The following is a 27,329-nucleotide window of genomic DNA, read 5'->3' on the forward strand; positions in this document are numbered from 1 at the left end:
AAAGATTCCATACAGTTTTTTCCTTTGGTGTGGTAAGGTTGGGGGGTGTGGTCCATGTTACAGGAGGTAGGGGTTTGCATGGGGTTTCAGAGGGGGGCGGGTGGTTTGAGTTCAGGGCTCTCACAGCCTGGGGGAAAAAGCTGTTGAGCAGTCTGGCGGAGCGGGCTCTGATGCTCCGATACGTCTTCCTGATGGTAGGAGCTGGAAGAGACTGTGGGAGGGATGGTTGGAGTCCTTCACGATGCTGTTGGTTTTGCTGGAGCATCGTGTAAGGAAAATGTCCAGGATGGAGGGGAGAGGGGCACCGATGATCTTAGCAGCTGTGTTCACTGTCCGCTGGAGGGTCCTGCGGTCAGCAGCACTGCAGTTCCCGTACCAGACAGTGATGCAGCTGGTCAGCACACTCTCAATGGTGCCTCTGTAGAATGTGGTGAGGATTGGTGGAGGGAGACTTGCTCTTTTCAGCCGACGGAGAAAGTGTAGGCGCTGTTGTGCCTTTTTGGAGAGTGACATGGTGTTGGTGGTCCAGGTGAGATCCTCTGTGATGTGCACCCCCAGGAATTTAGTGCTGCTGACTCTCTCCACAGTCGAGCTGTCGATGGTCAGTGGGGGGTGGTCAACGGAGTTTCTTCTGAAGTCCATCACAACCTCCTTTGTCTTCTCCACATTGAGGGACAGATTGTTTGTGCCACACCATTCAGCTAGCTGGGCCACTTCCTCTCTGTAGTGCGTTTCATCGTTGTTGCTGATGAGACCTACCACTGTTGTGTCATCAGCAAACTTGATGATGTGGTTGGAGCTGAACTTGGCAGTGCAGTCGTGGGTCAGCAGTGTGAAGAGCAGCGGGCTGAGCACACAGCCTTGTATGGCACCTGTGCTCAGTGTGGTAGTGCTCGAGGTGTTGTGGCCGACACGGACTGACTGAGGTCTTCCAGTTAGAAAGTCCAGGATCCAGTTACAAAGGGAATTGTTAAGGCCCAGCAGGTTTAGTTTATTTATGAGCTGTTGTGGGATTATTGTGTTGAATGCCGAGCTGAAGTCAATGAACAGCATTCTAACATAGGAGTCTTTATTTTCTAGGTGGGTAAGAGCCAGGTGGAGGGTGGAGGAAATTGCATCGTCCATAGAGCGGTTTGGACGGTATGCAAACTGGAGCGGGTCGAGTGTGTTGGGGAGGCTGGTTTTGATGTTATGCATGATTAGCCTCTCAAAGCACTTCATCATGATTGGAGTCAGTGCTATGGGACGGTAGTCATTGAGACAGGACACAGGTGATTTCTTTGGTACTGGTATGATTGTTGTGGATTTGAGACATGTGGGGACGACTGCCTGGATCAGCGAGGTGTTGAAGATGTATGTTAGGACATCTGTCAGCTGTGCAGCACAGTCTCTCAGGCCAGGTATGTTGTCAGGACCCGCAGCCTTGCGTGGGTTAATCCTAGATAGGGTCTTCCTTACGCCGGCTGGAGACAGACAGAGCGCCCGGTCGTTGGGTAGTGTGTGCAGTTTTTGTGCAGGTGTGTCATTCTGCATTTCAAACCGTGAATAAAAGTGGTTGAGTGCATCGGGGGGGGGGGGGGGGATGTGTCCTCATCACAAGCCTGTGGCGGGGGCTTGTAGTCAGTGATGGTCTGAATGGCTTGCCACAGGCTCCGTGTGTCTCTGCTGTCTGTGAAGTGGTTGTTTATTTTTTGGGCATATGACCGTTTTGCATTTTTGATGCCACAGGACAGATTGGCTCTTGCTGTTTTGAGGGCTGCTTTATCTCCTGATCCGAATGCTTCATCTCTGGTCTTTAGCAGCCCACGAACCTCTGCTGTCATCCATGGCTTCTGGTTGGCACGTGTGGTGATGGTCTTGGTGACTGTGACATCATCAGTGCACTTCTTGATGTAAGCAGTCACAGTTTCAGTGTACTCATTCAGGTCTGTGTGGTTGTTGTAGGTGGCTGCCTCTTTAAACATGTTCCAGTCTGTGTCCTGGAAGCAGTCCTGCATTGCTGAGGTGGCATTGTCTGGCCATACTGTGATCTGCTTTTGAACCGGTTTGGTGAGTTTGAGAAGTGGTCTATATGCTGGGATTAGCATAACAGAGATGTGGTCTGAGTACCCGAGGTGGGGGCGGGGTTCAGCCTTGTAAGAGTTATTCACTGTTGTTTAAACAAAGTCCAGTGTGTTGTTTCCCCTTGTTGCAAAGTTCACATGTTGGTAGAACTTTGGCAAAACTGTCTTTAAGTTTGCGTGGTTGAAGTCACCGGCTATGATGAAAAAGCCGTCGGGGTTTTTTGTTTGTTGTTCACTGATGGCGCTATACAGTTCACGAAGCGCGTCCTTAGCGTTTGCACACGGGGGATGTAAATCGCTACAATAACAATGGCCGTGAACTCCCGCGGCAGATAGAACGGTCGACACTTCACAACCATAAACTCCACCAGCGATTAACAGTGTTTTGATAATACCGCAGCATTGTTACACCAGTCTTTGTTGATATATACACACAAGCCACCTCCGCGGGTCTTACCAGACAGTGATGAATCTCTGTCCGCTCGGAAGTTGGTTAGCCAATGGCGGAGTCCGGGATGTTGTCGTTTAGCCATGTTTCGGTGAAAACAAACACACAACAGTCCCTTGCCTCATGCTGTGTAGACCGACTGAGTGTAATTAAGTCCAGTTTGTTTTCCAGAGAGCGAACGTTTGAGAGCATGAGTGTTGGAAGAGCCGGTCTTGTGGGGTTAGCTCTTAGCCTAGCTCGTATACCTCCACGCTTACCGCGCTTCCGTCCTCTCTCACACCGCTTGCGGCTTCAGCAGTAAACAAAGGCCTCGTAGCGTCTCAGTAGCCGCCGGCGAGAGTTGATATTCGTATGCGTTGCTGATATCCAAAAGACTTTGGCGATCATAGATGAATTCTGGGGTGATTTCCTTAAGAGTTAGCGGTAAACTGACACTATTTGGAGACGAACAGACGACATTAAACGACATAAAAGCACCGTCTTTGGGACCCGGAGCAGCTGCTGCGACTGACCGCGCCGCCATCTTCCTTCCTTCGTATCTTTTTTGTTACTTAAAAAAAACAAAAAAATGTACATTTAACAAAAAAACTAAAAATGCTCTAAACGTTTTTCTAAATTAACTTAATAAAATAAAGAAACTAAATACTATCTCTTTGCGGTTTCATACAAAACTGAAGTATTTTAATAGCTGAAACAGTATAAGCTGTTTTGGGAGAAGGGGAAAAAAAGACGGGCTCGGGTCGGACTCGGGCCGGTAATTCTGATAAGCTGTCGGACACGGGCCGGTAATTCTGATAAACTGTCGGACTCGGGCTGGTAATTCTGATAAACTGTCGGACTCGGGCTGGTAATTCTGATAAGCTGTCGGACTCGGGCCGGTAATTCTGATAAGCTGTCGGACTCGGGCCGGTAATTCTGATAAACTGTCGGACTCGGGCTGGTAATTCTGATAAGCTTTCGGACACGGGCCGGTAATTCTGATAAACTGTCGGACACGGGCCGGTAATTCTGATACAGTTGGGCAAAAAAGTATTTAGTCAGCCACCAATTGTGCAAGTTCTCCCACTTAAAAAGATGAGAGAGGCCTGTAATTTTCATCATAGGTACACTTCAACTATGAGAGACAGAATGGGGGGAAAGAATCCAGGAAGTCACATTGTAGGATTTTTTATGAATTAATTGGTAAATTCCTCAGTAAAATAAGTATTTGGTCACCTACAAACAAGCAAGATTTCTGGCTCTCACAGACCTGTAACAAGTTCTTTAAGAGGCTCCTCTGTCTTCCACTCGTTACCTGTATTAATGGCACCTGTTTGAACTCGTTATCAGTATAAAAGACACCTGTCCACAACCTCAAAAAGTCACACTCCAAACTCCACTATGGCCAAGACCAAAGAGCTGTCGAAGGACACCAGAAACAAAATTGTAGACCTACACCAGGCTGGGAAGACTGAATCTGCAATAGGCAAGCAGCTTGGTGTGAAGAAATCAACTGTGGGACCAATTATTAGAAAATGGAAGACATTCAAGACAAGATTCAAGATTTTTATTTGTCACATACACAATTATACAGAGTATAACCAGCAGTGAAATGTAGGTCAGGTCCGCTCCAAGTACAGTGCAATTATATTGATAATTATATATAATATATGATATACCTACTGTGAAGCATGGGGGTGGAAACATCATGCTTTGGGGCTGTTTTTCTGCAAAGGGACCAGGACGACTGATCCGTGTAAAGGAAAGAATGAATGGGGCCATGTATGGTCAGATTTTGAGTGAAAACCTCCTTCCATCAGCAAGGGCATTGAAGATGAAAAGTGGCTGGGTCTTTCAGCATGACATTGATCCCAAACACACCGCCCGGGCAATGAAGGAGTGGCTTTGTAAGAAGCATTTCAAGGTCCTGGAGTGGCCTAGCCAGTCTCCAGATCTCAACCCCATAGAAAATCTTTGGAAGGAGATTCTTTGGACCACTGATAATCTCCCTCGATCTGGGGCTCCACACAAGATCTCACCCCGTGGGGTCAAAATGATCACAAGAACGGTGAGTAAAAATCCCAGAACCACACGGGGGGACCTAGTGAATGACCTGCAGAGAGCTAGGACCAAAGTAACAGAGGCTACCATCAGTAACACTACGCCGCCAGGGACTCAAATCCTGCAGTGCCAGACGTGTCCCCCTGCTTAAGACAGTACATGTCCGGGCCCGTCTGAAGTTTGCTAGAGAGCATTTGGATGATCCAGAAGGCAAGGCAAGGCAAGTTTATTTATATAGCACATTTCATACACAGTGGTAATTCAAAGTGCTTTACATAAAAGAAAGTGGAATAGACATTAAAATCAATAAAAACATGGAAATAAAAATAATAAAAACAAGGAATTTTAAAATGATATAGAAAATGATTTAAAATAAATTTAAAGAAAATGATTGTACATAAAAATTATTGCAGTCAGTTCGGACATATAGCACAGTGCTCATTCAACAAATGCACAGTTAAACAGATGAGTTTTGAGTCTTGATTTAAATGTGGCTAATGTTTTAGCACATCTGATCTCTTCTGGAAGCTGGTTCCAACTGCGGGCCGCATAATAGCTAAAAGCAGACTCCCCTTGTTTTGTGTGAACCCTTGGTATTCCTAACTGACTCGATCCTAATGATCTGAGTGGTCTGTTCGGTTTATATTCAGTGAGAATATCAGCAATATATTTAGGTCCTAGGCCATTGAGTGACTAATAAACGAGTAAAAGTACTTTAAAATCAATCCTAAATGTAACTGGAAGCCAGTGTAAGGACCTGAGGACAGGTGTGATATGCTCAGATTTTCTGGTTCTAGTCAGAATCCTGGCAGCAGCGTTCTGGATGAGCTGCAGCTGTCTAATGGTCTTCTTGGGAAGGCCGGTGAGGAGACCATTACAGTAATCCACCCTGCTGGTGATAAAGGCATGAACAAGTTTCTCCAAGTCTTGATTGGAAACAAAACATCTAATTCTTGCAATATTTTTGAGATGATAGTATGCTGATTTAGTTACTGCTTTGACATGACTACTGAAACTAAGGTCTGTCTCCAGAATCACCCCAAGATTTCTGACTTGATTTTTAGTTGTTTGACCCCTAGAGTCAAGGTATGCATTCACCTTGAGAACGTCATCTTTGTTTCCAAAAGCAATGACTTCAGTTTTCTCCTTGTTTAACTGAAGAAAGTTCTGGCACATCCAACTGTTAATTTCATCAATGCATTGGCAGAGGGAGTCAATGGGGCTGTAGTCATTTGGAGATAAGGCTAGGTAAATCTGGGTATCATCAGCATAGCTGTGATAGGCGATTTGGTTCTTCCTCATTATCTGACTTAGTGGGAGCATATACAGGTTAAACAAGAGCGGTGCAAGAATTGAGCCTTGTGGGACTCCACATGTCATGGACGTCCACTTAGACTTATGCTCTCCTATACTCACATAATAACCTCTCCCTTCTAAATATGACCTGAACCACTTGAGTGCCATCCCAGAAAGCCCAACCCAGTTTTCCAGTCTCTCTAAAAGTATGTTATGATCGACAGTGTCAAACGCAGCACTAAGATCTAGTAGTACCAGCACTGATATTTTGCCAGAATCAGAATTGACGCGAATATCATTTATTATCTTAATAAGTGCTGTCTCTGTGCTGTGATGTGCTCGGAAACCAGATTGAAAATTGTCCAGGTATCCATTTGACTTTAATTAGTTGTTCAGCTGATTAGAAACTACCTTTTCAATAATCTTACCTATGAAAGGAAGATTTGATATGGGTCTATAGTTGCTCAAGATGGTGTTATCAAGATTGCGCTTCTTCAGAAGGGGCTTAACAACTGCAGTTTTAAGGGAGTTTGGAAAAGTCCCAGAAAGAAGTGAGGCGTTCACCACTTCTAAGAGATCAGCCTCTAAACAGTTAAGCACATTTTTGAAAAAGGATGTGGGAAGTGTGTCAAGATAGCAGGTTGAAGATTTAAGGTGCTGTACTATTTCTTCCAAAGTTTTGTTATCAATTTCTTTAAAAACACACAGTCACTTCTTTTTTAAATTGCGATCGAATCTGTGTGACCTCTGCATAACTTGAGGATGTGCCAATCTCCTTTCTGATATTATTGATCTTCTCGGAAAAGAAGGAAGCAAACTCATTGCATTTGCTGTCGGAGAGCATTTCACTGGGAGTCTGACTTGGGGGGTTTGTCAGTCTCTCAACAGTCGCAAAAAGAGTGCGGGTGTTGTTTAAGTTACTGTTTCTAAGGTTTGAAAAGAAAGTCTGTCTAGCTGTGGCTAGTTCCACATTGAAAGCATGAAGGCTGTCTTTATAGATGCTATAGTGGATTTCGAGTTTCGTCTTCCGCCACATCCGCTCAGCTTTTCTGCATTGTCTTTTCATGCTCTGAACTGCTGTTGATTTTCTCCAAAGTGATTTCTGTTTCCCCGTCTTCTTACTGACCTTTATCGGGGCAATATCATCAATAACATTCTTAACTTTTGAGTTAAATGACTCCAGGAGAAGATCAACAGAGTCTGCAGAAATGCTTGGTGTTAATGATATTGCCTCCATAAATAGCGCACTAGTGTTCTCGTTAATACATCTCTTTCTGATAGAGACAGATCTAGATTCAGTGGTGACTGAGATAAATATATCAAAGAAAATACAGAAGTGATCAGATAGTGCTACATCCTTAATTACAATGGATGAGATGTTTAGACCTCTACTGATGAGTAAATCTAGGGTGTGTCCACGATTGTGTGTGGGTCCGTGCACATGCTGACTCAGGTCAAAAGTGTTTAAAACAGTTATAATTTCTTTTGTAGTTTTGATTTCTGCATTATCTATGTGAATATTAAAATCCCCTGCAATAGCAAAACAGTCAAACTCCGAGGAAATCATTGATAACAGTTCAGTGAAATCATCAACAAAGGCTGGAGAATATTTTGGAGGCCTGTAAATAATGATAAACAGGGTGCGTGGAGCACCTTTCAGCACAATACCTAGGTGTTCAAAAGATGAATACTGACCAAATGACATTTGCTTGCACTGATAAACATCTTTAAACAGAGCAGCTACACCTCCACCTCTCCTAACAGTCCTGCAGACACTTATAAAATTAAAGTTAGGAGGGGCTGTTTCAGTGAGGACTGTTGAACTGCAGCTGTCTTCAAGCCATGTTTCATTTAGAAACATAAAATCCAGGTTGTTTGTGGTTATTAAATCGTTGATCAGAAATGATTTATTTTTAAGTGAGCGAATGTTTAAAAATGCTAACTTGATGGAATTACATTTTGTCTCTACAGCAATCTTAGATTGATGCATTATAGGCCGCAGGTTAGATGGGTCAGCCGTACGGCTTGAGAAGGCCTTAGACTTTCTATCACGTGATAAAACAGAAATAGAAGAGGCTACAGGCACACTGGGTTCCCGCTTGTTCTGTAAACATTTGTGAATGTTGCTGCTAATATAGTGGGGACCCGACACATATCACTGAGAGCTGTTATCAGTTGTTTTTGGTTCACCTACACCAGATGGAGAGGGGTTTGGGCCCTGGCGTTGTGGCAGCGGCCGGAGAGCTCTCGCAGGAGGAGGAGGGTGAGCTGGGCCTGCAGTCTTTGGTGGTTGTGGGGCCCGCCGTTTTTTTGTTGATATCTGGGGGCTTGCAGCGAAAGAGTGGGAGAGTTTGGTCCCAGCATACACCAGTTCCTCCATTTTCTGTGAGAAGCTTAGAAGTGGAGATTCTGGAGAGAGTGATAGTGTATCTGGTGAGCAGGGCTCTGGCTCTGGTGTTTCCGGTGGCTGTGAGATGTTGTCCTGGCTTCCCTGGCTGTTTTCCAGAAAGTCGTCCTTGGGTGCTGAGTCTTGGAGCTGTTGTAGTACGTCACAGTCTGCATGTGATGAGCTCTGTGGGCAGGGCTCAGCCGGGATGTCCATGAGCAGTGCTTGTTGTGGCTGCGTGGTGTTATCAGTATCCTTGTGGGACGTGTTAACCACATGTTGACTCAGAAGCTGACATGAAGTCCTGTGGTCACTCATATACTGTCCAGGTGTGTGTGTGCCATTCAGGCCGAGTAGATTGGCACACACCACTGAAGGATGACGGAGAGAGAAATAGATATTGTCTTTAAGCACTCTTGCACCGAGTCTGTTTGGGTGGAGGCCATCTAGTTTAAACAGTTGTCTGTGGCCCCAGAAAAGATTGAAGTTGTCGATGAAGTTGACTCCTTTTATACTGCAGGTCCTTTGTAGCCATGTATTCAGCCCAAGCAACCGTGAGAACATGTTAGTTCCCCTTGCTGGGAGTGGTCCACTGATGAACGACTGAACTCCAAGACTTTGAAGAGTTTCAAAGAGTTCACTGAAATCCTTCTTAAGGAGTTCTGACTGCTCCTTCCGAATATCATTCTTCCCCACATGGATGATGACTCGATTTGCAGTCTTGTGCTTCATCAGAATGTTCCGAAGTTCTTTGTTCACATCAGAGACATTTGCTTGAGGAAGGCAGTATGTAGTTGTAGTCCTGCTGCTGATGTTTCTGATAATAGCATCACCCACTATCAGAGTCCTGGTACATGATTATTGCGTACGTGTGGTATAAGTTGTTCTTGAATTTTTTCGTACATTTAGAATAAATTTTAGTACGAAAGTTTTTGATGAATCATGATTTATTTGTGAAAACATCCGTAAAATTGTGCGTACGCATGTTTAGTGAATGAGACCCATTGTGATTTCCTGGATTCTTTCCCCCCATTCTGTCTCTCATAGTTGAAGTGCATCTATGATGAAAATTACAGGGCTCTCTCATCTTTTTAAGTGGGAGAACTTGCACAATTGGTGGCTGACTAAATACTTTTTTGCCCAACTGTAAGCTGTCGGACTCGGGCCGGTAATTCTGATAAGCTGTCGACTCAGGCCGGGCTAGGGCCTGAGCGTCTCGGGCCAGGGCCGGGCTAGGGCCTATATTTTAGGCCCGTGCAGGGCTCTAGCGTGTTTGTCTGAGGAACTTTTTACTTCAACTGTGTCTGATAGAAAAATTAGTTTTTCTAATTAGAGGCGAGTCTTACAATTTATAACAAATAAATAGGTTTATAAAACCAAGTTTTTGTTATAGTAACCATAGTATATATATTAGGCTATAGTACTAATAGACATATATATATATATATATATATATATATATATATATATATATATATATATATATATATATTTATTATTATTTTATATATACGTATGTAGTATATCTATGATAGTAACCTACTGGTGTCTTGAGTTACCATGGCAACCGGGAACACAAGCTGCTGGAGAGGAGAGGACACGTCTGACATTTCTCTCCGTTTCTCGTCAGTTATACCAAAAAAAGTATAACAACTGCGTCAGATTGGTTAAGTAACATTACCCGCAGTCTACTTTAAATACTTTTGTTAATATTTATACCTCTGTGATTATGGTATCTTTCCTTAATTATCTGAAATGTCTGCTAGCAAATGTTACGCTAGCATAGCATATCTGTTTCTATTGATGCTGAGCACCAGGTCCGGTTCTTGACCGCTATAGAAGGCAGGTGGGCATTTTTAGTCATCATCATATAGTCTAGAAGATATTTATACTATAGATATTGCTATATTAACTGTATTATATGTAACGTTACACTGAAAAAAGCTTTCATGGGCAGCATATCATGCACTTTCACAGCAAAATAAACTTGTTTTTCTTTATTGAATAATCTTTTTTTTTTTTAAAAGCCCTTTTTGTTCTGTTTCTCTGGATCATTGTTACTACACTGGTGATTCTTTTCAACTAACTTTTTTATTTATATCAAACAAGGCCACAATCATGTCTATAACATTGGGGGGGGGGGGGGAACTTTTAAGAAACTTTAAAAGTTTCTTTTTTTACTTTCATAAGACTTTAAAAATGCAGCATGAATGACATACTATGGTGACATTTTTAGTCACGACAGAAAATCTAAATACTGCCCTGAACTAAATACTCGTGATCTATTTCTATTTTTTATTTTCAAAAGGGAAATCCTGACATGGATGTTTACAGAGCAGAGGTCACCTTTTTAATTCCAAAGAGTTGGACTTTTATTTGTCTTTATTATTATTATTTTGTGCTGTATTATTTGGTTATTGTGTTATTTCTGTTTCAAAAGACAGCAATAAATAACAATTTAAAATCTAAAGAGTGTTCATGTGATTTTATACATTAGTAGTGTTGTGAAATTAATGAATGCATAATAATTGTGATAATTGTGAAACAGTGATTATTCTTCAGACTATAATCTATAATCGTTGCATCCCTACATCAGAGATGCAGAATTGACTAAGATCATCACTGGTATCATGGAGGATGTTCATTTCAAGCCCTAAATTAAAGAATCATCACTGTTTGTCATCAATTACTTTCCGTTTGAGAGCTCATCCAATCATCATAGATAAGCTGAGCTTCTGTCTGAGACAAAAATAAAGTTATTTAAGCCTCCCACGCAGTCTATTTTTGAGAACTAAAGTTTCTCTTGACAACCACAAAACAATGACAAATTCTCTCACACACACAGCAGACAGGATGATTGTTTCTGCTCAACTTACTTGAGTTTTTCCAGGTGGTTGAGCAGCTTCACTCCTGATTCTCCTGGGTGATTGTAGCTCAGATCCAGCTCTCTCAGGTGTGAGGGGTTTGAACTCAGAGCTGAAGCCAGAGCGGCACAACCTTCTGCTGTCACCATACAGTAAGATAATCTACAACAGAAAGTGTTCATGTTAGTGTGCTTTATTTTTCAGAGTAATACAGTACAATACACAATATAGTATTAACCAACAGGGCTCTTCAGCTCGCAGTCTGTGGGCCAAGTCCACAAATCCTTGTGCTGCTGCCTGACACGAGATAATCTGTGAGTTCCAAAGCACTTAATGTATAACCAGACCAAAGAGTGTGCCTTTTTTTCTGGTTACAGTTCAGCAAAACTGGTTTCCTAAATATTAACCAGCACCATTTAATCACATTTATTTATACATTTATTTAATCTCCTATTGCTCACCTTATCAACTGCTCTAAGTCTTCTAGGTCTGTCCCTCTGTTATTAAAAAATGCTGCTGTCTTTCCTATTTTAAAGAAATCTGGGCTCGATTTTCCAGTTATGAACAATTTCAGACCTAACTCCAATCTCCTTTCAATTACAAACTCCTTGAAAAAGTTGTTGTCTCTCATCTACGGGGCTCCATTAAATCCATTTCACACTATCAAAATCAGGGTGTTACATTTGATTCTTCAGTTACCTTTCAAAATCATATAAATATAATTTCTAAGACTGAATTTTACCACCTTTGCAATATTGCCTGACTGCGGCCTGTTCTCAGCCCCAAATACACTGAAACTATAGTTCTGGGTAATATTTGTTGTTTTTGATAAAGTAGCCGACTGCAATATAACTACGATTTATCAGTGCTCAGATTCGACACTCAGAGGCTGTGTTCCAAATCACATCCTACGCCCTCATTCACTATGCTCTACTCTATATTAGTTTACTAATATAGTCCACTTGACAGAGAGAATCCAGACACTGATGAACACCTGCTGTTAACAAGCAGAATCACTGAAGAAAAGAGAAATGTGGCTTTACAGCATGAGATCCAGCAATATTGTGGTAATCGGTTGTTGTGAAGGATTCTAAAAACACACTGTGCACAACATTTTGAGCTACTCTAACATTCAGATACACACAGATATCAAGAATCAGCATATGAATCTCAACAATCGTGCCATTCAAAGTTTAATGTCACAGTGCATGCTGGGTATCAGCACAGGATAAAACTCGCCCATGACTCCCAGCATGCATTGCAGCATGAATAATTTTATCACTGTTGTTGAGATTTATATGCTGATTCTTGATGTCTGTGTGTGTTTGGCTGACACCTTATTTCACATCTTTTTGTGAAAAGTGTGTTTGAAAATTTCATAATTGACAACAGTGGTATCACTGTTAATTATTGTGTTAATGTAAAGTTAAAGTGCATCAACAGCATAACTCTCTCAATAGGAGGCAAGACACTGGATAAGATCAGTCAATCAGGCTACATGAGGGTTAAATCATCATCAGTAAGTAACCAAAACCACAATGAGATTTTGTTCTTCGTTTTTAATTTTGTTTTGTTTTTGCAATAGCAAATGTGTTTTATAAACATATTACAGCAACCAAAAAAAAAACCTAATACTAAGAAATCAAAGGTCTGTAACCGAACCAAAGTAAACACCCTTTACCATAATGGTAAACAAACATTTTCAATAAAAGATCAACATCTAAATCTTTGTTGTTATTTCTCACTAAGGGCTGCATTTACACTTCAAGTCTTAATGCACAGATCCAATCTTTTGACCATATCCGATTTTTCGTTTTCGGCCGGCCTGTTTATGTTTACATTCACTTTAGACATGACTGGTATCCGATATCTGCGTTTACGTACATTATTTAACCCAAAATGATTGTCTGATCACTTTACTACCCACATCGAAGACCCTCTGGTTTTGAATGGCAGTGCTATTAAACTTATTTATATAATTCGCATTGAGTGGTCATTATTATTTGCCAGAATGTATAATGGTTTTCATGGATGTTTTACAGCACAAAATCTGACTGAATGGATAAAGACAGGAAAATAACGGTAATTTTCATTCGTTAGGCTATTTTATCTACAGATCATTAGAGGTAGAATTCTTTAGTGAAATAAAGTAGCGCTAAATAAATTAATGAATTAACGAGAGAGAGAGAAAGAAAGGGAGGGTGAGAGAGAACGAACGAATGAACAAATGCATGCGCGAGCGAGCAATCGAGTGAGTGTGAATCTTGCGAATAAGCTTTTGGTTTAATTACAAAAACTGCTAAGCTATCATCTCATTGCTGAGAAATATAATGCAGCTTTTAGCTGTTGTATTTATAAAATTCATGAGGCAGGAATGTGCAATTTCTTACCTATATGAAGTTTCCATTTCAATAAAATGCAAGCAGTATAAATGCAGCCTAAGAGCTTCTTTAGACGTCTGACAGAAATAAAGTGGGGGTGCATTTCCCAGAGCCAACTCTGGTTGCAAGTTCTTTTGTTGCCAATGGAGTTCAATGGAACTCACGACCATAGTTTGCCAACAATGCTTTTGGGAAACAAACCCCTGGTTAGTAATGTGTGAAGCTGGTAACGCGGTTTGTGGAGTTGTTTAATCCTCTGTTGAGATTTTGAGAGATTATAAAGTCTTTTATAGTCAGTTTTTGTTTTTTTATCTTTCCTTCTATGTTTCTGCTAATTAACTGCAGGTGTTCACTGATGCTTAAAAATTACTTAATTATCTCATTAATGGCAGCACTGCTTCAGTTTTACTTTTACTCCCTATAGTTTTCCTGTGGGGTTAAAAGGGTTAAAGGTTTAAAATAAAAAAGACACATCAGCGAAATGTATTTTAAAAGTAATAAACTGCAAATTAAGCAGCAAGCAAACTGTGGAAAAACTGTGCTATATTGGCAAAGCTGCTGCCAGTAGTTTACTGTAAAATTACTGTGAAATCACATTGCACGACGGAGTAAGAAATTTCTGGAAGCCAATGTTGATATTTGAAATCACCAAAACAAACACGCCCCTACCCCAAAAGGGTCTCGCCCCTATTTGGATAGCTCCACCTCACACATACGTAGCCTACGCAACCCAGGTAACGATTAGTTCTGTGAAACAAAGCAAAACGATGTGTTTAAAGAGAATAAAAAAAATCAAATCAAAAATATCGGTCCTGTCTGTTGTTAATTAATTCGAGCAGTGACGTTCTACAATGTTGTCCATTGACGCTGTATGTAGTCATGTCACTGGAATTGGAGTGATCATGGTCCCGATGTGCAGTGAGTCAGGGAACTTACCAGTGACCGAATTCGTGTACACAATCAACTGATTCACAAGCTCGGGAGCTAGGGAGCTGATTGAGATGCACCCTGTGTCTACACTGGATGCTGCATGGCGCGACAAATCTCAGACAGAGAACTGCTGCCGCATTCTATTTATGACGTACTGACACAAATTTCTAATGATTTTCAACAGTCACTTTGTCGTGTCCAGTTTAGGCAGACTTTAGCTGTTGCGTTGCGTCGCATCCGGTGTAAACACTGTGTTACTCATCTATCGAGAAGAAATAAAGCAACCTCAGCGTCCGATCGCAGACCATCCGCTCTTTGAGTTCTCTCCAGCGCTGGAAAGCTGATCCGATATTTACACGGGTCTTACTTCTTGCCTTATCGTTCCGCAGATGTGTTCCTCTTTTGTTTTTTATCCGCCATCTCTATCTTTCTGTCACTCGGCTCGGCTGTTCACTGAACAGAGAGACACTGTAGACACGCCCCTTACTGCTGATTGGCTACAAGTTTGTTTTGGTACTCAGCCCAGACTCAGTTTTCTAAAGCGTTTTTGACAAATTACATACCCCACCTTTAATAGGAAAAAATTAACTCACTTAAATTAGAGTAAATGCTGAAATCAAACATTATTTAATGTGTTTTAGCACATGATATAGGGGAGATCTTTTAGTGTTTAGTGTTCTGGGCCTATACTCATGAAAAATCTTAGTACTAAGAGTTGCTCCTAGTGACAAAATTGAAGGAAAATTCTTAGAAATGTGGGTGTTTCCTCTTAGAATTCTTAAAAAGATCCTAGTAAAAAAAAAAGTAATTCAGAAAGCATCTTAACCCTTAAAAGAGGTCTTAAGGTTCAAAATTGTTAGGAGTACAGACAAGGACTTTTAAGAGGCTTAAGAGTTTCTTTTGCAGTGGGCTTTAAAAAACAGTATACAAGTTTCACCCAAATTTAATTTCTTTTAATTTATGAAATTTAAACATTTTATTTTGTTAAAATGAATATATGGAAGAAATATTGTGTGATTATTTCTTTATAAATAAAGGTTTATTAATTTTTTTCAACAGTAGTAATAGTACCACATACATTCTACTAAATAATAGTAATATATTTCTGGCACAATGTCTTTAAGATCAACTTTCATTTTGATGGGTTGCCTTGAATACCTTTACATTTCTGTGTGTGTGTAGCTATATGATACGACACTGGTTTTACTCGAATGAAACGGTAAAATGCTTGTGAAGTGACTCAAAGCAGTTCTGGAGAAGTTGTTTATGTATTCATGTCCTCATTGAGATGGCAGATGCTGAAATCACCGTGAGCGTCAGGCGCGCTTCAGTGTATGTAGTAAAAAAAAAACCCCGCGCGTATGCTCCATTCATTCATACCGAGACACGCAGAACAACTTTTGCGGCTTAATATTTACACTAGTCCATGTCGCGATTTGATTTAAGTGTAATGACCTACTTTTGATTAATTCATCCAAACTTTGACAAATTCCATGACATTCCATTCTAAACTGTAAATTCCGTTTTTATAAACGGATAAATGGATAAATGGATTCCAAGATTCTGTCCGCATCGTGGAAATCATAGGGCCGTACGCAACAAGAACCGGGTTGACTAGGTACTCTGTACCACCGGCACTTGAAAAAACCTGGTACCGTGACGTTTTCATTTTTTAGTACCGACTTGGTACCAAAGTACCGGGTCTTTTGACAAAACAAATTCTTAATAAACTACAAACAAAAAAAACAAAAAAAACGATTTTGTCCTCATATTCTTTCTTGTAACTCTTCCCTCTCAGTCACATACGTGACTAAATGGCTCATTATGGAGCTCATTATGCAGGCCTTTATCTTCTCAGGTGTGAATGTGAAGGTTGACGCCTTCTCGCATAGACCCTTTTACTCAAAAAATGACTTAGAAAATTTAAATCAATATATTGTTCCCCTTCAGGAACTTGAGTTGCGTCAGAAACGCTTTGGGAACGCCTTCAGCGGGCCATGCTCTGAATTATCTGTACAATCAGTCCAATGGAAGGGCGAGGCGACACGGGCGGGTGACGTCACGACCAGGAAGCTTTAAAAGCACGTGAGGTGGAGCCGGCTTGAGCTTTCTGTCATTCAGCAAGCACTCTGTGTGTCTGTCAGTCCGATATTTGTTTTGTGAGTCTTATTTGGTGTTGTTTGTCAAAATAAAGCACTATGTCTAAGGCCACAAGTAAATCAAAGCATAAGGGCGATCTCGGATCACGCTTCAAGCGGGGATACACACAGTTTGTGCGTGGTCTGCCTGGGCGCGAAGCATGCGGAGTCGGCTCTCGAGGGAGGATCCAGCGCCCGCTCTCTGTGTTCGGAAGCCCGCCTCGCGGTTTCTTCCCCCAAACAGAGGGCTCGACGCTCCGCTTATCTTCCTCCGAGGAGGTGGACGTGAAAGACGTCGATGAGTTTTGTAAGCTGCAGTGTTTGCACAAGCATATTATGAATGACGACATCCTTATATTCGCGCTGTCAGCAATAAGATATTGGGCTGATTGTGCTTTTCCCCGCCGTAAGATCTCGCGGTTCCGGTCCGCCACTGCTGAGGCATGGCGGCGAGTGAAATCGCGGGGATTGCAACATGGATCTGGCGGATGGGTTGGAGACGGGTTCGACCTATCTCCACCTGCATTCCCCAAATCTAGCACTCTCACTTGGGGCTGGAAGCCCGTGGTGCGGTTCTTCCCCCTTTGAGTGAGAGCTCGCTGTTGCAGCGTGCATTACGTCATTATTATTCTTATTATGAATACTTTTCAAATCAGACCGTGTTCACTCATCTGGTTGTCTTTCTGCTTTTCATTTTTGAGGAATTAAATTATGTATTTAATCTAATTAGGAGAAGTTAGATGTGTATATATGAATACACATACATATGTGTGTATATAGAAGCCTCTTGGGACTTTTCTCGAGTGAGAGCACGATGCTTACCTTTCTTCCTCTGAGGAGGTTGAGGTGATCAGCAGGGGCTGCTGGGCGGAGCAGCCCCAACCGTTTTCCAGCTCCTCATTTAGGGAGCATCACCTCTCTTACTCCCGATAATATTGGAGTCAGAGTCGCGCTCCCGGGCCAAAGGCTTCTAGCCGAAGACGGATCTGCGGATCTTACCCTTCCATTGGACTGATTGTACAGATAATTCAGAGCACGGTCACGCTGAAGGCGTTCCCAAAGTGTTTCTGACGCAGCGTCTCGTTCCCTTTGGGGAACCATGGTTACATGCGTAACCTGAGACGTTTTCTGTGAGCAAATAAACAAGATGATTTTCACATTATTTTGAAGCAAAAATTCTAGGCTACAAGATCCAGTTCTCAGAAGTCTTGTTTCCGTGACTTCAAAATTGTAGTTTTTAAATTGTATTTTTCACTAACCACGCATAAACGTTTCTTTCTCAAAAACAAATTCAAGTACATAAATGCTGCTAACATATTATTGTAGCACAGTTTGTGCTGTTTACAGTGTTATTAGACTTTAGCCATTTATATATTTATAAGCAACTGAAAAAAGCACAAATGTCAGGGCATGTCAAAACTTCTCCAGGCCCCCAAAACACCCTCAAATTCAGCAGATCCTCTTGGCCCTGTCTACATGGCTAAATGCATGCTGTCATATGATTAGCTTATTAGACATCTGCATTAATGACCTATGGAACAGGTTTACCTGAAGTGGCCAGGGAGTGTAAATATGTATATTTTGTACACAGAACAATTAAATACCACATTAAATGATTAAATACCTCAGTATGCTGAGTTGACAGTTTGGACTCTTCAGTCCAACAGAGAGCAGCTTCACTCCTGAATCTTGCAGGTCATTGTTACTCAGGTCAAGCGCTCTCAGGGAGGAGTCTGATGATTGTAGAGTTGAAGCCAAAAATCCACAGCACTGATCAGTGAGATTACAGCTAGCCAATCTAAACAGGGTCAAATAATTAATTACATACACATTGTGTAGACAGAAAATGATGTCAGAGTGTTGCGTGCATTGTTTCATGTTGCTTATAAGAATGTGTCTGCCTAAAATACGAATGTAAAAGGTTTACATCTCACTGTGATACTCAGTTATCTTCTTTAACAGTTATGATAACAACCTCATATGTGGGATAAATTAATGACCACATTATCATCTTGTTTTCATCCATTTTTTTATGCATGTCTTTTAATAGCTCTTGACCATAAAGCACTCATGAATTAGAGTAAGTAATTACATGTAGAAGAAAACTTGAACTATATAAATACAAAAACACATGAAAGAATCTGCTAGCTGAAATTTATAAAACTAGAAAATATACTGTATGATCACACATTAATATTAAAATTTGATTCAGTGTGAAAGCCAAACCTCAGTATATTGAGTTGTGAAGGTTACATTCCAATATTGTATGAAATAAATAACTTCATATGTGGAGTAATTGATAATTTATTAAAATCACCACATTATCATCATTTTCTCATCCTTTTTTATTAATGTCTTTCAGTATCTCTTGACCATGAAACACTCATTAATTAGAGTGCAGGTAGAACAATCCTTAAATTATATACATACAAAAACACATGAACGAATATATATTAAAATTTGAATCAATGTGAAACACAAACCTCAGTATGTTAAGTTGACAGTTTGGACTCTTCAGTCCAACACAGAGCAGCTCCACTTTTGAACCCTGCAGGTCATTGTTACTCAGGTCCAGCTCTCTTGGGGAGGAGTGTGATGATTGTAGAGTTGAAGCCAAAATCTCACAGCACTGATCACTGAGATTACATACGGACAATCTAAACAGTGTAATGAAAAATAATTAATTATATACATACTGTATAGATAGAAATTGATGTCTGAGAGCATTGTCATGGTCTCATGTTTCTGATAAGAAGGATTCCTGCATAGAACATGAATTGTAAAGGTTTGCATCCCACTGTGATGTTGAGTTCTGTCATGGCCTGACTTACTATTGCCAATACATAGATGACCAATAGATGACCAAGATGGCGGCGTGAACACATCGCGAGGCTCAGCGTCTCACCAGTTTTTGCAATTTTGCAGTATTTTTCCTGCTCATCTCGGGTCTGTTCTCACTGAACAGCTTTGCCTTAACATCATACACCCGACAGGAGCTTTTGGATATCGGTCTGCACTTTTCCAACAATCTTTTAACCAATCATCGACTCATCCCGGAGATCTCCAGAACACCCGAGGCAACGCACTCTGCTCGGCCGGGCGGAAGTGCTCACAGGTGGCGCCGAGATCGTAAACAAAGGTGGGGGAAGCGTGGAGGACTAAGAGCTAAGCTAAAGCTAACACCGCACCGGCTCTCTTTACCCAGCATTTTCCTCGCTAATGTAAGGTCATTGGTGAACAAAATGGATGAGATACGACTTCGCATCACCCATAGTAAGAGACTTTTGGACTGCAATGTCATGGTTTTCACTGAAACATGGCTACATAGCGACATACCCAATAATGCTATTGATCTAATCGGACGCTACACGCTCCGAGCAGATAGAACGGCAGATGACTCCGGCAAGACCAGAGGCGGAGGATTGTGCATTTATGTAAACAAAGCTTGGTGTACGAACTCTGACATTGTTGGAAAACACTGCTCACCTAACCTAGAGTTTCTCATGGTTAAGTGTAGACCTTTCTATCTGCCGCGAAAGTTCACTTCCACCATCATAACTGCAGCCTATATTCCACCGGATGCTAATGCCAAGCTTGCTATGAACGAACTGCATGCGGCCATTAGTAAACAACAGACTGTACACCCGGAAGCTGCATTTATTGTTGCGGGTGATTTTAATCACTCCAACTTAAAGACAGTGCTCCCCAAATTCCATCAGCATGTCTCCTGCCACACTAGAGGAGAAAAAACTTTGGATCATGTTTACACAAACATCGCAGGAGCTTACATCGCGACTCCCCTCCCCCACCTCGAACAGTCGGATCACCTTTCTTTGTTTCTCACCCCCAAGTATTCACCCCTCATCAACCTTGTGAAGCCATCAGTGAAGACCATCAAAGTGTGGCCAATGGGAGCAGAGTCTGTACTCCAGGACAAGTTTCAACACACGGACTGGAATATGTTTGCTTCTCAGGCTGCCAGTGGCTCTCACACGGACATTGACATCTATACCACCTCTGTACTGGACTACATCAATACCTCCATTGACAGTGTCACAACAGAGAAACAGATCACAACGTACCCTAATCAGAAGCCATGGATGAACAAGGAAGTGCGGTTCTTGCTGAAAGCCCGCAACACTGCTTTCAGATCAGATGACGCTCAGGCCTACAGCATATCCAGGGCTAACCTGAAGAGGGGCATCAAGAAGGCCAAGCACTGCTACAAGCTAAAGGTAGAGGAGCATTTTCCCAACTCTGACCCCCGGCGCATGTGGCAGGGCATCCAGGTCATCAGTGACTACAAGCCATGCAACTCCACTCCAACGGTCACAGACGTCTCCTTCCTTAACGAGCTAAATGACTTTTATGCTCGCTTTGACAACAACAACAAGGAGACAGCCACCAAGATCACACTCTCAGGAGACCATCAGACCCTCAAACTCACCTCCACAGATGTCTGCACAGCATTGAGCCGGATCAACGCATACAAGGCTGCTGGCCCCGACGGCATTCCTGGACGTGTGCTCAGGACATGTGCAGAGCAGCTCGCAGGGGTCTTCACAGACATTTTCAACCTGTCACTCACCCAAGCAATGGTGCCAACATGCTTTAAGTCCACATCCATTGTGCCAGTGCCGAAACACTCCTCCCCAACGTGCCTGAATGACTACCGCCCCGTAGCACTCACGCCCATTGTTATGAAGTGCTTTGAGCGACTGGTCCTGGCACACCTCAAGAACTGCCTCCCACCCACACTGGACCCACACCAATTTGCCTATAGAAGCAATAGAAGCACTGAGGATGCAGTAGGCACTGTACTGCACTCGGTACTCACACACCTGGAAAACAACAACACATATGCACGGATATTATTTGTTGATTTCAGCTCAGCATTCAACACCGTCATTCCCTCCAAGCTGACCACTAAACTTGGAGACTTGGGTGTTAACACCTCCCTTTGCAGCTGGATTATGGACTTTCTGACCAACAGACCTCAGCATGTTAGGTCAGGCCTCACCTGCTCCACCACCATCACACTCAACACTGGCGTACCACAGGGCTGTGTGCTGAGCCCATTTCTCTACTCCCTCTACACCCATGACAGCTGGCCTGTGCATGGATCCAACTCCATCATCAAGTTTGCAGACGACACCACAGTGATTGGCCTCATCAGAGACAACGATGAGACTGCCTACAGGGAGGAGGTACAGCACCTGGCTGCATGGTGTGCTGACAATAGCCTGCTCCTCAACACCAGCAAGACAAAGGAACTTATTGTGGACTTCAGGAAGAAGAAAAGTGGAACGCATGACCCCATCCACATTAACGGGATGGTTGTTGAACGTGTCTCCAGCTTCAAGTTCCTGGGAACCCACATCTCGGAGGACCTGACCTGGACCACCAACACATCCAGCCTAGTCAAGAAGGCTCACCAACGCCTCTTCTTCCTTAGGACACTGAAGAAGAACCACCTGTCTCCAATCATCCAGCGGAACTTCTACCGGTGTGCAATTGAAAGCATCCTGACCAACTGCATCACAGTCTGGTATTGGAACTGCTCAGCTGCTGACCGCAAGGCACTACAGAGGGTGGCGAAAACCGCCCAACGCATCACAGGGACACCACTCCCTGCCATTGAGGACGTCCAGAGAAAACGCTGTTTATGTCGAGCTCGCAGCATTCTTAAGGACTCCTCTCACCCTGACCATAGACTGTTTAACTTACTGCCCTCTGGGAGGCGCTTCAGGAGCCTCCGAACAAGGACAAGCAGACTCAGGAACAGCTTTTTCCCTACAGCTGTTTCCCTACTAAACTCTGCCCAATGATACCCCCCTCACACACCACTACAAACTCTTCACCCCTCCCCATCATTAAATTGTTTTTTTTTTTGTTTTTTTTTTAAATCAATCTACACACTGAGTACTATGTACTATACATTTTTATTTCTATGCACTTTCAATGTTCATTGCACTAGTGTTTATATATCTTAATTTATAGCTTATTCATATCCATTTGTAATTATTTTCATAGTTTTTGCTCATAGTGTACATACATTTACTGCACAACCCATCTGTATAGTATGTTCATATCACCCATCTGTATATCATACTGATAATATTTAAAAACTTGTAAATTATGTCCATAGTACTACTGCCTTATCTGTATATTTCTGTACATATGTAACATATTGTAGGCACTGTATATCCTGTACCTCTGTTTATTGCACTTCTGGTTAGATGCTAACTGCATTTCATTGCCCTGTACCTTACATGTGCAATGACAATAAAGTTTAATCTAATCTAATCTAATCTAATCTAATCTAATCTAATCTAATCTACAGACATGCTGTTGCACATATAGAATTACATGAACAATGACCACATTATCATACCGTTTTATTCACGTTGTTCAATAGTTACATATATATATATAAAATCACACATAATTTTTTATTAAAATCTGAATCAGTGTAAAGGTCAAACCTCAGCATGTTGAGTTGACAGTTTGGACTCTTCAATCCAGTACAGAGTAGCTCCACTCCTGAATGCTGCAGATGATTGTTACTCAGGTCCAGTTCTCTCAGGGAGTTTGATGATTGTAAAACTGAAGCTATAATTTCACAGTGCTGATCAGTGAGATCACAGTCTGTCAATCTGAAAAGAGGGAGAACATGTTGGTGAGCTGGTGTTTCCACGAGATTGCAAGACAGTAAAATTTCCTTGTGTAGCAGACCTTGTGTGTCAATACATATGATATGATTACACGATTATCATCAGACAGTGAAAATGTGATCTTGTTTTGGCTTTTTATGGAGTTGTGTAGTCTGGGTGTTTATTTATATATTTCAAATGAAGACTTTGGATAGATTTTTTTTAAACAAATGTAAATATTTTTACTGACTGGTTCAGTGACATTCAGCACTTCAGCTGAAATATATATTTAGAGAATCATAAGCCAAGGCTGGAAAAACTTAAAGAATGAATGAGCTGACTTGGCCAAGATACACAAAATGCCCAGAAGCACTGTAATTTTAACTTCAAAGTCTGCATGCAGCAGAAATTGTGATTGTCCTCCCTATTGTGACACACCTGAGTGAAACAGCTTCTTGAATGAGAAAAATGTGGGACTTGGTTTTGTCCTTTGGGAACTGATTTGGTTTTATCATTGATATTTACTGATTAATGTGACCGTTTCATGAGTGACAGATTGCTGGAGAGGAAGGATTGAAACTTGTCAGGCTATTGGACAACCTTATTGTCTGATTTAAGGATATTAACCAAATCAATTCGAAAACAAAAAACCAATGAGCATTGCTAAAAAACTAACAATGGTGTAGTTCTTATAAAGCAGGTAGGTAAAACAAAAATAAGCATCTCTGCATTTTTGTCAGCAAATTGATTGTTTCATCTTCCTGACAAAACACATCAGCAAAATGCTTATTTTGGGCCTTTTCCTGCATAAATGATATGCCAAAAACATTGTGCATCCCCAGTCTGTAATAAATGTTTTCTTAAAAAAAAAGAAAATAAATTGACTGTTTTATAAAACTTTATTTTTATCATTTATTTATAAATATTTATTGTATTAATTTTATAAATAACAAAAAACTACAACACTTAACTACAATAATTTACATTGTATGTTTGTGAATTTTTTTTGTCAAATGTAACACCTGCATGTTCGCATTTTCACACTTACAGAGCTTTTCTGCAGTTTCTCACAGCAGGTAACAGTCTCTGTCTCCCATCTTTTGATTTGGTGGTGAATTTTTTAAGATCAAACTCATCCAGCACCTCCTCTGACATCAGGATTATGTTTGCCAAAGTTGAGCATTGTGCAAGAGAAAGACTTTTTTCTTTTGTGTTAGAGTTTAAAAATGCCTGCATTTCTTCAACAACAGAGTTATCCTTCATCTCAATCAAGCAGTGTGACAGATTCCTCCATCTGTCAGGACTGACATTGTTTTTTTGACCTCGTTTCAGGTTGTGGATTATGTTCTTGATGCTCTTTGGGTTGTTCTCTGTGTGTATCAGTGCATCCTGTACGAGTCTCTGATTGCACTCCAGTGAGATGCCATGAAGAAATCGAAGGAAAAGATCTAAGTGTCCGTTTTTACTCTTCAAGGCTTTATTCATTGCTCCTTTCAGAAACACATCCAGAGTAACATTCTCACACTGAGTTCTGGACTTTCCTGTCAGGAACATTTTCAGAACCTCACTGTTCTTGTGTAAATAGCAGTAAAACACATACAGTGCTGCAAAAAACTCCTGAAAGCTCAGATGTACAAAGCTGTAAACCTTCCTGTGATAAATCACAGATTCCTCCCTAAAGATCTCAGTGCAAATCCCAGAATACACTGAGGCATCAGTGACGTCTATGCCACTCTCTCTCAGGTCCTCCTCGTAAAACATCACATTGCCCTTCATCAGCTGATTGAAAGCCAGTTCAGCAAGTTTCACAATCACTTCTCTGTTGGACTGCAGGTGTTTCTCTGGATGTCTCTCTTCATACTTCTGGTTCCTCATATTTGTTTGAATGAGCAGGAAGTAGATGTACATTTCAGTCAGAGTTTGAGGGATTTCTGCACTGAGATCTTGTTTCAGGATGTTCTGAAGCACAGTGGCTGAGATCCAGCAGAAGACGGGTATGTGGCACATGATGTGGAGGCTTCTTGCTCTTCTGATGTGTGAGATGATTCTGCTGGCTTGATGCTCGTCACTGATTCTCTTCCTGAAATATTCCTCCTTCTGAGGGTCATTAAATCCCTGAATTTCTGTCACACGGTTGATGTAGTTAGATGGGATCTGATTGCCTGCTGCTGGTCTGGTGGTGATCCAGATGAGAGCAGAAGAAAGCAAATCGCCTTTCATGAGGTTTGACATCAACAGACCCACTGATGAAATCTCAGTCACATCAGAAACTTTCTGAATGTCTGAAAATATCAGTGAAATTCTGCTTTCATCCAGACCATCAAAGATGAACACAACTTTACATTCATCATAAATATTTGAGTCCAGATGTTGAAGTTCAGGGTGAAAGTCAAGCAGAAGTCTGTGAAGACTGTACTGATGATCTTTAATCAAGTTCAGCTCTCGAAATGTAAGAACAAACATGAAATCTACATCCTGATTGGCTTTTCCCTCGACCCAGTCCAGAATGAACTTCTGCACAGAGACGGTTTTCCCAATTCCAGCGATGCCTTTAGTAAGAACGGTCTTGATTTTGTATTTCTTCTCTCTTCTCTTCTCCTCATATCCTGGTTCAGGTAAAGGATTAAAGATGTCATTGCAGTTGATTGGAGTGTCTTGGAGTGTCCTGTATTTTTTCTCCATCTGTAGCACCTCATGTTCTTCATTCACTCCTTCACTCTCTCCCTCTATGATGTACAGCTGTGTGTAAATCTGGTTCAGGAGGGTTTGATTCTCTTGAAGTTTGATTCCCTCAAATAAGCTCTCATAATTGTTCTTCATGCTGGTTTTGTGCTGGTCTTTGACTCTCTGCAGATCACCATGCACTGCTTGGTGAGAATCACGCTGCAGAGCTGCTTCTGTGTTATGATGACTGATGAGTTTCTGACTGTAGGAGGATGTGCTGGTCTGACAGGACACATATCTGATCTGGTCAGCTCTCCCACGACTGAAAAGACATTTAGTAGAATAGAAACTCAAAAACACCCATAAAATACCTTTATCAAAATAGATAAAATATTTAAATGCCTCTAATATTAAATGATTTTATTTAAAAATGTATACTACATTCACAATTGATCATTTAATAGACTCCTTGTAATTATAACACAATTTCTGTCTATTGTGGCCAGTTTACTTCCGGACATCACAAATGGAGTTCCTCAGTGTTCTGTTGAAGTACCAATATTGTTTTATATGCATTGTAGTTTATTAATGTACAGCATGTATTTGAAGGCAGATAATGACCTGCATTGTATTTAAATGATTACTGAACATCTGAATACTGTACACATGGTAAAACAGGACATTCAGACAGCACACATATAGTAAAAATAGAACAATGCTACTTATCTGTATTGCACGCCAACAAAGGACTTTTTGCTATGCACACTGAGGACTGACAGAATGACCCATTTGGTGTTTCTGATCCTGTTATGATGGCCCAGTCTTTGATGAATATCGATACTATGCCAAGGGTATAAAATGAAAAATTTGCAGGGTAATGTTTGTAACTTTTTTTGTCGTTACTTGGTGGTAATTTAATCTTTTATTTTTCTCTCTTCTTGCTTAAATACATTGTAATCATTTTTGTTTTGTTGTTGTTAAGTGATATAAGCTAAAGTGATTGTAACTTATGTTCACTCATTAATCATAACCACTGTAGAAGTCAATTACAAATAAACACATTTAAACCCTTGTCTGTTCAACTCTAAAGCTCTGAGTTATCTTCTGCTTGGCGAAACACAGAGGCTCTGGTTTCAATGAATATAATTATTTGTATCAACCACAGCAACATTTTAATAGAGAGAGATGAATTATATTGTAGTCAGATAAAAATTCTATTTTAAACATCATCCTGCAACTGTTTTTGTTCTGATTATTGGTTTCAAAATAGATGTGTAAGTTCCAGATTTACTATCACAGAAATCCAATAGAGAAAAGCAAATAAAGCACAAAAATAAAGCACACTTCTTTCTTTAAAGAAGTTTACTTTCATGATTTTTATTTGATGCACTTTTTGTTAAAAAGGAATATTAGTTGATGATTATTTCTGACTAAAGAACTTGCCAAATATTTATTTTACTTATATT

At 41.1% G+C, this 27,329-nt stretch overlaps 1 protein-coding gene across 7 annotated transcripts in view; it reads right to left on the bottom strand.

Moving 5' to 3' along the window:
• Window positions 1–27,329, bottom strand: part of LOC306846321 (protein NLRC3-like) — a 325,863-nt gene that overhangs the window by 291,542 nt on the left and 6,992 nt on the right. For 5 of the 7 annotated variants that reach the window (XR_013782056.1, XM_079379617.1, XM_079379619.1 and 2 more), the window contains 5 exons: window positions 24,248–26,703; window positions 23,032–23,202; window positions 19,030–19,203; window positions 18,171–18,344; window positions 11,110–11,259 (listed from right to left, as the gene is read on the bottom strand). Coding sequence is in view for 6 of the 7 variants with exons in the window: in XM_079379617.1 (XP_079235743.1) it covers window positions 11,110–11,259; window positions 18,171–18,344; window positions 19,030–19,203; window positions 23,032–23,202; window positions 24,248–26,019 (2,441 nt within the window). In the remaining variant the exon portion in view is untranslated. The remainder of the gene's footprint in view (window positions 1–11,109; window positions 11,260–18,170; window positions 18,345–19,029; window positions 19,204–23,031; window positions 23,203–24,247; window positions 26,704–27,329) is intronic. The other 2 variants (XM_079379615.1, XM_079379614.1) reach the window with 1 other exon arrangement.

Source organism: Barbus barbus, assembly GCF_936440315.1.
Source record: "Barbus barbus genome assembly, chromosome: 3".
NCBI lineage: Eukaryota > Metazoa > Chordata > Actinopteri > Cypriniformes > Cyprinidae > Barbus > Barbus barbus.